Source organism: Hevea brasiliensis, chromosome 7 (assembly GCF_030052815.1).
Source record: "Hevea brasiliensis isolate MT/VB/25A 57/8 chromosome 7, ASM3005281v1, whole genome shotgun sequence".
NCBI classification, from domain to species: Eukaryota; Viridiplantae; Streptophyta; class Magnoliopsida; order Malpighiales; family Euphorbiaceae; genus Hevea; species Hevea brasiliensis.
Genome location: NC_079499.1, coordinates 2,089,229 through 2,099,404, shown reverse-complemented (window position 1 = coordinate 2,099,404; position 10,176 = coordinate 2,089,229). Strand labels below are relative to the sequence as shown.

The following is a 10,176-nucleotide window of genomic DNA, read 5'->3' as shown; positions in this document are numbered from 1 at the left end:
TGTTTGGTGTGAAGCGGAAAAAAACATAACAAAATTTATTGATTCAAACAAATTCAAGCATGACATATTTCATAAATGCATAGAAAGGGCTATGAAAAAGGTTATGTAAATTCTGGTTTGAAGATAGAAAATCTATAAACCAAACCATGCAGTATATTTGTGGCTCATGCTGCCTCACTGTCTGACTTTGTACGCACTGTGAAGCTTCATTTCACAGAAGCAATCTCCTTTGACATTGTCAAGCGTAAGGCCCCTTCACCTTCTGCCTTTAACTCTGATAAATGGAAAAATTATGATGGTAAGCCTTCAAAATACTATGTAAACATGACAAGTACTGGAAAGTATGAAAACTTGCGACATTTACCAACAAATGGAGTCTAACTTACTTGGCCTTTTCTTTGGGAACTTCCTCTGCTTCCTCAGTTGCAGTTGAATTTAGAGCAGTAAGCTTTCCAAAAGAGTCTTTTGCATCGCCAAAGAAGTCTTTCACTTTATCAACTACTGTTTTGAGTTGGTCTTGTGTTGGAAGCTGGAGATTGGATACAGATGTATAATTATTTAGAAAGGATCAACATGTCAATAAATCAATAATCAAAACTCCCAACATAATATGATCCGAGTTGGAAAAGAAAAATTCACAGCCAGCCAGCACATATATAATAGACCACTAGGATTGACAATCCTAGAGGAAAAAAGAATCTTGGGTTCTTTAAGACCTCTTTTCAAGTTCAGCCCCCCAAAAAGAAAAAGATATACAATGCTCACCTCAATCACATCTGTGGTAGAAAGGGCAGCCCTCACATTACCGTTTTCCTTCACATTCAACAAATAGAAAAAAATCAGGCAATGAAATGGACAAATCGTTCTCTATCTTTTTGTGCAACTATTAGTTAACATGTCGAGAACATGGGAAAAATATATTACAATTAGAACTTTGTACAATGCAAGACAAAGGCTATGAGGGCCATTACAACAAGTTTGTAACCATATCTGAACTCAGTCGCTGACTGCAATACACGATATTGTTTAAATGCTGTCTTCTGTATCTCCTTCTCATCCTATTCAAATTAAGGTCAGTAGTCAGTAGCACATAGGGAAAATTATCCAAACTAACAAAAAATGATGATGTGGCAGGCACCAAAAAAATGTTCAACCTAACAGTCTAAGACTGAATAAATATCAATTTGATGCATCTTCTTTTCCTCTTTCTCATATGAAAATCTGACAGTTGTTTAATCAACAAAAGAAAGAGTTTGTTGTTTGATCAGAACCTAAACCAACATGGAAGGCCATACAACAGCAAGGCAAACCACAAAAGACATGAACGCAAGGTTCTGTTTCTGCATGTGATTAGGTTTTGTGAGTACAACACGATTCAAATGAAAATACAGGGTATAAGTTGCCATAAAACTCTCTATAAATATAAAAACTAAACATTATGTGGTTTGAGTAAACTTTCAAGGATAAATCAGTCTAATATCCGATGTGAGAGGTGTTAGCACTTAGCACATTATTATTGGATCATCACAAGCTCTTATCCAGATCATAACTCAAGATTGAGTTCTTTGCCGGTGTGGGTGACTGCTGCGGGCATCATAGCAAAGGAATTTCAGGCAGGAAGCCACACAGCCAACCTGTGTAAGAGCTCATCAAGATCCACTGGCTTACACATTCTGACCACACAGCTATATATCAGCCGGTGTTAACAGATCCATCTATCCAGAAGCCGGCATGGCCAAGCCGTGCAACACCACACACGTCATTCGAGAGACTGTCGACAGGATTAGCTTGACTTTTCCTGTTTTGATTAGAATTCTTATTTTAATTAGAAGTCTTCTTTTCTTTTATTATAGAATAATATTCATATCTAATTTAGGACTTGTAAACTTATTTCTATTTAGTTTAGGCTTGTAAAAACTACATAAACCCCTTTATTTGTAATTCTAGGGAGATTTTTAGACTTTTATCAATCAGATTTCCTTTAGAAAGGCTGTGCTTTATTTGTTCTATTGGGTTCTTAAGATTCTGGATTGAATCTTGCTTGTTTCTTTGAGGATTTGATCTAATGCGGACCGTGTACTACAGTACTTGCTACATCTATCCCATTACATATTTAAAAGCAGCTTATTCGGAGAGGCAAAAAGAGTTTGAAACCAACAAAATTTCGAAAAAAAATTCCTGAATCGAGTGTAAGGCCTTACAAAGCACAAAGAATCAAAGAAGTTTTAGCAACTGCTATTAATGATGAAACAAAGAAGAAAGAATGAACGTTAAAGAAGTTTTCTCAAATATAAAAGCTAGATGATAGTTCATAACAGAATTAATTGCTAAGAGAACTTACTCTGTAAATAACTGCTGCAAGATTTCTAGCGAGTGTGTCTTTGTAGATATATTTTCCCAGAAAATTATCTTTCGCAGCAACCATGATTTTAGCAGTTGTGCCACCCGTTACAAGACTTAATGGGTACCAAAGATAAACCTGCAACAAAAGGAAAGAATGTGAAATTACGCTAGTTAATTAACCAATTTAAACAGATAATATTAACAAAATAGACTTCAATCCCTCAAAAACTAAATTGCACAAACAACCCATAAGAAAAAATGAAAAATTATATTGAAATTATCGCTACAAAGCCTATCTATAAAAACAATGGCCATACCCAGCTTAAGAATACCAAGCAAATGCATAAGAAATTTCAAGCTCATTGAGAAATGAATAAAACCCATGAAAGCAATGGTGTCATTTACCAAAATATCACCAGTAATCCAAAATTCAATCAAAAGTAATCAGCTTTTTACCCATGAATTTGGAATTCAAGCTTGTAATTAGATAGGGGCCAGAAAATTCATTCAACTAGAAAAAGCAACTATAGTATAAGGAGGGAAGAAAAAGAAACAAACATTAGCCATGCGAATGAAGATAACAAATTTGGGATTGCCATCATCTTCAATCTTGGGCAGGGACGGTGTTGGAGGCCTTTGAAACTGACGTGCTTGCATTCCTTTCTTTCCTTTAGCTTTAACTACCAATAAAGAGTGCCCTGTTTGCCTCTGAAGAGGTTTTTGTGATGTTCTAGTAGAGAACAGTGAGTGCTTAGCCAGCCCATCTTCATGTGTTCTTGAGGAGTTTGATAAGGGAAGCCTAACCAGTGCATTTAGAGACAAACCCACTTCCATTTTCGGCTTCTTCGAATCGAAACTCCAGTTCTTCTCCTGTTTTTTCACGATTCAGAAGTAATGGCAAATCTTATCCACGAAAAGGAAGATGGAAGACGAAGGACGTGTAGAAAGAATATCCACCATACACGAGGCAGATGGCATGGCCTCCAATTTGCCAATCATCTGGTCCCATCAGCTACTGGTGGCCTGCCGCCCTGGGATGATCCACGCCATCTGTATTGTTCTAGCCTCAACACTTTTATGCGTTTTGGGGAGAGATGAAGATACGGTGCGTTTTTGTGCAAGTCGAACAAAATAAATTATGAGAAAAATATAAAATAATTAAACCAGTTTAATTCAATTTTTCAGTTTGATTTTTTAATTAATTTTGTTGAATTAATTTCATAAAAAATTAAAAAAAAATTGAACCAACTGATTTTTCAATTTATAACTTTTTATGTATTTTATGATTTTTATAAAACATAATGTGTAATTTATGAAATTTATAAAAATTAAAAAATTAAAAAATCAGGAGCACTTCCAGCAAGAAGCTGCAATTATAGGCTTTGATTTCCACCCAAGAACCAAGCATCCTTTCTCTTCTGTAACTGCATAACCCTCACAAAACTTGGCCTTTCCTAGCCACTGCTTTGCCAGCATTGTCATCTTCGTATGTGAAGGCTGAAATCCAGCCCTGCTAATCCTCCTGCGCCATTGGTCCACCCTTTCGTGCCTCTCCACTCTTGCTGGTCCTTCACAGCTGATGATGTTCTTGATTTCCTCGGCGAAAAAGAACTGCTCTATCTTCGCTCGCCTCGTGTCGTACTTGGGTAGCATTGCATCTAGTGAGTCAAAAATAGCTGAATAGTAATGTAATGCTTCCATGAACCTCCCTAGAAAGAATGGTCCATTATGGCTTGAATCCTGCTCTACTAAAATGAGAAGCTTTGGTGATAGCTCAAGTAGCATCTGCAGAACTGAGTTTAGTGCTCCTCGGCTCTCTTTCACTACACAATGCAACTGAAGAATGCTATTGATGATTACAACTTCACCATCAAGGAGTTTGAAGTCTGTTGGTTTCAGGTTTTCCAGGCTGCTTTCAACCCACAAAAATTCAAATTTCAATCCCAAGCTTCGTGCATAGGACTCTAGCTCATCCCCTATTACTCGAAGGCGCTCAGCAGAGTTTCCTACACCTGTTATTCGAAGGCGGTGAGGCGGTTGGCCAGTGCGGTTGGCTATGCTGTGTATTAGATTGCGCCACTGTTGGCCATTGGACAGGCCAAGGGTCATCCCCAAGTCCACAACATGAACAGAACGCTTGCCCTCAAAGGCTTCTAATATTGATGAATTTGCTACAAAATGACCAAATTGGATTTGTGGACAAATCTCGTAGACAAGCCGCAAGGCCTCATCCTTCTCTGCTGTAAAAGTAGTGACCGTTTTTGCTGGAGAGCCTAGAACTCCCACTGCCCCTAGTGGTTGAACCAGTGCAAGCCGATCAGAGAGCCCTGGACAAAGCAGGGAGCAACTCTTTGAAATGATGTTCCAAAGACAAGGGCATTAGCTCCCAGCTCTGATAGTAATGCAGAAGCATGTGTCTTGTCACGGCAAGCCACAGCTTCAGCACAGGCAATGAGTTGCTGTAATAGTTTCATCCCATCACCACCTTCTTCTTCAATGACTTCATTTCTCTCGTCGTCCATCAAGGCTGCTGTTGCTTCTTCCATAGCCTCAATTGCTAAATACCTTTCTGTGTAAGTCAATACATAATCCCTGAAGTGGAGTCTAGGCACAATATTCAAGCTGTTCGTACTAGTCCTACCATTACTGCCAGTACAATAAAGTCCAGCACCATTTCCATTGGATACAGTGGCACTTGGTGCCTGCTTCACCCTCTTGTGGCTTCGTGTTTCATCAAAATCAAACCGAGCAGTACAATCATCCTCCAATACAGAAAAATCCGGCATGATGTGGCCGAGATTGAGATATAAACCAGTTGTCTCATAACTTTTATCATCACAGCAGAATTCAGATTGTGTATAGGAAGGAGGATACATGATCTCTTCTTTTAGTGTATCAAACACTCATGCAATTACTGAATCCCGAAAGACCCAGTTTCTAGCAAGGGATATTTATAATTTGAACGAGTTCCCTTGTTGGAGAGTGATGATTGCAAAGCCACAATATTTAATTCTCCTACACTGAAAATTACTCATGAAAAATAGAATTAAGCATAGAATGTTGTCTTGGTTCCAGCAGGCACAAAGCAAAGCAAGCATGGAGCAATCAAGGCACATTCTTTCTTTTACATAGGCGTGGAATCCCTAGAGTTAAGGAGTTCAATAACCTGTCCCTTTTGGCTTTCCATTCTATCCAGCTCATTTACGCTATTCTCATGTTTTTTTTTAGTGACTTTTGCTTTTATTATGGTTTTGTTTGCTTCTGCTACCTTCCCAGGCGACTGACTCAAGGGAAAACCCATTGGCAATGCACAAATTAAAAAAGAAGAAAGACAAGCAAGAGCAAACTAATAGGCTTTCAATTTTATCTGCATCTATCTGGTTTTTGTTTACTACGTTCTGTGTTGAGGTGAGCAATGAAAGGGACATACTTTTATGTGATATTATAGTTGAAACCTTCTTTTAAAGCACAATATATTATGTTGTTGTAAAAAATAATTTGAAAGTATTTTTTAGCCATTAAAAAATTATTATGATCAGAACATATAAAATCTACCCTAAAAATAATATTTTATTGCTTCTAATCAACATATTCACTTTTATGATGTTCTCAACATTAGTTACTGCAACAATATCTTATAAACAGATAATTATTATGGCTTCCTTTTTATCTAGGTGATACAAATATAAATTAAATACACAGATAATGAGCATGCACTATTTAGCCGGCCAATTCAGGTGCTATCATTCTGCAGTATTAGCATATTCACAGTAGAATCTATTTACAATTGCATATGCATTGTTCTTGGGAAATCCATGCAGGATATACTATCTTATTCCCTTTCTTTAATATATTAAACAACATTGCTGTCGGCAAGATAGCATAGACGCAAGCTTGGCACCAGCAAGGTAACGTATGCGTTCTCACAAGCCAGAAAGAAGCGGGTTCACATAAAAGTTGCTTAATTACTTTGAATGATCAGATGGAAGGAATTGAGATGGAATAACTTTTGTTTTATTTCTATATGTAATTTCCAATACCTCTAAACAATGAAATGAAGAGCTGAACAAAGTAATGTTTCTAATATATTTGAGGGAACATCCATCTATAAATTCCGGAAAATCCTAATTTCTGACAAAAACTATGTGCTTTACAAGAAAGGGAACAAATCCTCACCTGAATGGAAACTCATGGAAAATTGGCTGGAAGCTATAACCCTCAGCATTATGTACAAGAATCCTGCTCCTCTCCAACATCATAAATGATGAAGAGGTAACACTGCTTATACACCAATTAAACATCTCTCTTCCTATTGTAATCTGTTACTTCTTTTCTGATTCATTCAGTAAGAAAACTCATGACCTCTGAGAGATATGTTCTTCTTGACCCATATGGTGTCCGGAGAAGCATGTCAAGGGTAGCAAGCTCATGCACAGCATCCTTATAAACAAGAAAAGGTGCATCCACATTAACTTTCTGCAATTCTTCTTAGCGAGCAATGGCCCAGTCTCTCTAAAGTCATGTTCTACCGCAACCACTAATGATGGTGGCAAGTACTCAAGAGGTGGCTCGTTCCCACGGAGGAGATGGTTGGCAGCTGGATGATCTAGGTTGAATTCTTCTTCAGGTAGGAATAGTTTCCATGCCAGCTTGCACATACCCTTGCCATAGAAGTATGAGTTTGCCAGCTTAACTTCTGAAATGTGTGGGTGCTTCCAATGAAGAAGAGGTAAATCAGAACCTGTGCCACAACCTTATAGGATCCAATAGCTTGCCTGCCTTTATAGCCTTTCTTGCCACATAATCCACTTTCTTTGCACCAGCGCAAACCCAAAGTAATACACACCTGTTCTAGTGACAGGACCAAGTTAGTGAATAACTACATGACAAAAATCAAAGGATAATTAGCATCTATATTCTGCTACTAATTTAGGGCCTGTTTGGATTAACTGTTGAATACAACTGATAGCTGTTAGCTGATAGCTGTTACTGTTAGCTGATAGCTGATAACCGATAGCTGCTGATAGCTGTTTTATATTAAGTGTTTGGTAAAATTATATTTAGCTGTTGCTGTTAATATGTGAAATGACTAATAAGGGTATATATCATATAATTTATTTTATTATTTAAATAAACATATGATTATAAATTTATTACATAATATTATTTATTTTATTATTAAATTAAATATATAATTATTAAATTAATATATTATATTATTTAAATAAATATATAATTATTAATCTTTTATATTATATCATTTATTTTATTATTGAAATAAGAAAATAATTATTTTTTAAGATAATTAAATAATTTTAAAAATATAGATAAAATAATAAAATAATTATTATTGCTAATAGAAAAATTTATAATTAATTTTAAGTTTTTAGATATAAATAAATATTTTATATTTTATGTTATTAATAAAAAATATTTTAATAAAGTTGAAATGCATTAATTAAAATATTAAAATTATAAATAAAAAAATAAAAATATTAATAATATTAATTTTCAAGTTAAATAAAAAAGGATAGTATGATCAAAATAAAAAATAAAACCAGATCAGCTATCGAAACAGCTCTAAAAATAGAGCTGATACACAAACTGCAGCTGATGGATATCATATCAGTTGCCCATCAGCTATCAGCTCTATATTTTTAAACTTGCCAAACACCACAATTTACCTGTTTGGGTGTCTATCAGCTATCAGCTGCACCCAACAGATAAACCAAACACCCCCTTAATCATTAATCATATTGCACATAGCAAATCAGTGAAGAAGAACTTACGCTAAATATAAAATTTTACTGAAGTTGATAAATTACAACTAATTAGCTGCACAAATTTTTTCTCAAGGACCCTATAACCATTGAGGGCCTCCTACAGGCGAAAATGGCGAGAAAATTGAAAAGTTCTGAAACTTTTATACTGTTGGAAATTAAAACTCATTCTTGAAGAGTCATTGACAAATTTGAAATTTTAAATTCAGTGGTTGCTTTAAATGATATTATTGATATAAAAGTTTCTTGGAGTTTTGAGTGTAAATCTTAGACACCTCCTATTATTCACTAAATTTCATCAGATAAACTCTTCATACGTGAAACTTAATCATCTAATCACTTAGCGTCTAATTCTTATAATTTGTCCTTTGTCTATTTCTCCATAACGCAATATTTGACCCTAAAATTATGTTAACATAATACTGTGAGTTATAAAATTCAATAAAAGAGGGTATAAGACCATTGTTTAACATTCATAATAATAAGCGGCCAAGAAAAATCAATATGTTCAAAGTAATGTGCTTTTGAGTTTCAAAAGAAATGTGTTATCATCATCTAGGCTTTTCCTATGGCTCAGAATCATATAATTCAATCAAAAGTACAGTACAATCACCATTCTTTGAAATCTATAACCTGGGACAATAATATTGATAAGTAAATTTCTATGACAAATTCAAGTAGGTATGCACAACAGCAGGAGTACTAGAACCATTCCATTCCACCAATTCCATTTTTAATTCCAACCATGAGCAAAAGGCCAAGACTTGAAATCATTACACAGACCAACAATTTTACACAATTCCCCTGTTTCAATACAGAGCTGCGTCTGTACTGTCTACTGGGAAATCTCGAGCAAACTCAAAGGAAGGAACCAAATAGTTACCTGGAAGGATCTCCATAAGTAGCCAGCCAAGGCTCAAGCATAGAAGCACCAAAGCTATAAAAAATACAGCATTGAAGACCCAATCTCCTACAAGAAGCCAAATTCGCCTGCTTGGCGACCAATTCAAAACCTAGAGCCCATCCTCACACGGGTATCTGCTCACCGTGCCAATCTATTATCAACAGCAACAACAATTACATCGCACAACTTGGCATTCCTTCTGCAAAACGCATCGTTACCCACCGACTCATTGCTCCCGCTCACAAACCTACCTCCATGAAACTGCAGCGTCACAGGCAACTTCCTGTTGAATTTTCCCGCCGGTGGTGAATAGCCTCCGTAAGTGGGTACATGGTAATCACAGGTAGTAGCCAATGGGAAGCAACAACAGTTTCAGGAAGGACATGCGGAGAAAGAGAGAGAGAGAGAGAGAAGAAAAGGGACCTACCTGGATGTCCCTGCTGGCTACACCGTCAGTGGATAATGGGTTGCTGGTGGCGATTGATTCATGGGGCCAAGAAATTACGCCAAACGGGTCCGCTTAATGGCTGAAAGAAGCTTGTGATAGGCTCTCTAGATTTATTATAAGTTATTTAAATAATTTTAAACTTAATTATTATTATTTAAATAATACTTAAATTAAATTTATATTTTTATATTTATTATTTAAATTCATTAATATAAATAATTTTTAAAAAAATTTAAATAAATAAATAATTAATTAAATATAAAATATATATTTTATAATAATATTTATAAATTATATTTAATGAAAGACAATTTAAAAATTTTATAGAATTGTTAAAATTTAAAATAAAATTATTTATAAAAAACATATTTAATGTTTCTAAACTGATTTTAGGCATAATTATATATTATTTAAATCATTTTAACAGAGCTTAATTGATGAAGTCTTAGAGAGCCGATAACTATCTATTATCATTCAATCAACTTTAATTTATTAAAATAAAATCTCTAAATTTTAATTTTATTTTTCAAAAATTTCTTAACTTGCAATAAATTATAGGTTAATTTTTAGGTTTTTTTTTATTTAACACTAAATTAATATTCAACCAAAATAAATTTATTATTTATTGTTTGTTATTTTTTAAATTTTTATAAAAATTAAAATATTGATAAAGTATTATATATTAATAAAATATTATTTTC

General features: G+C 34.8%; 2 protein-coding genes across 3 annotated transcripts; both read right to left on the bottom strand.

The window, feature by feature from the left end:
* Positions 1-13: 13 nt before the first annotated feature.
* On the bottom strand, positions 14-3,418 carry LOC110655481 (protein HHL1, chloroplastic). 2 transcript variants are annotated; one of them, XM_021811791.2, is made up of 6 exons: positions 2,902-3,414; positions 2,342-2,479; positions 972-1,058; positions 766-813; positions 387-529; positions 14-274 (listed from the first exon to the last, which is right to left on the bottom strand). In XM_021811791.2, the coding sequence occupies exons 1-6, from the start codon at positions 3,175-3,177 to the stop codon at positions 256-258; spliced, it is 711 nt and encodes a 236-aa protein (XP_021667483.1). In that variant the 5' UTR covers positions 3,178-3,414; the 3' UTR covers positions 14-255. The 2 variants fall into 2 exon arrangements, with proteins under 2 accessions (XP_021667483.1, XP_021667484.1); XM_021811792.2 differs by lacking the exon at positions 14-274 and having other exon boundaries at positions 383-529; positions 2,902-3,418.
* A 164-nt stretch (positions 3,419-3,582) lies between these two features.
* Positions 3,583-9,543, bottom strand: LOC110655482 (GRAS family protein RAD1). Its single transcript, XM_021811793.2, is given in 3 exon segments — positions 3,583-4,667; positions 4,670-7,189; positions 9,007-9,543. Coding segments are annotated over 2 exon segments (1,530 nt in total). The 5' UTR covers positions 5,220-7,189; positions 9,007-9,543; the 3' UTR covers positions 3,583-3,687.
* Positions 9,544-10,176: the final 633 nt, after the last annotated feature.

Coding starts and splice junctions, on each gene's coding strand:
- LOC110655481 (XM_021811791.2), bottom strand. CDS start 3,177: ATGGAAGTGGGTTTGTCTCTAAATGCACTGGTTAGGCTTCCCTTATCA. Junction 2,480..2,901: donor TCTTCATTCGCATGGCTAAT/GTTTGTTTCTTT, acceptor CTTTTGTTGCAG/GTTTATCTTTGGTACCCATT. Junction 530..765: donor CTACCACAGATGTGATTGAG/GTGAGCATTGTA, acceptor TCCAATCTCCAG/CTTCCAACACAAGACCAACT.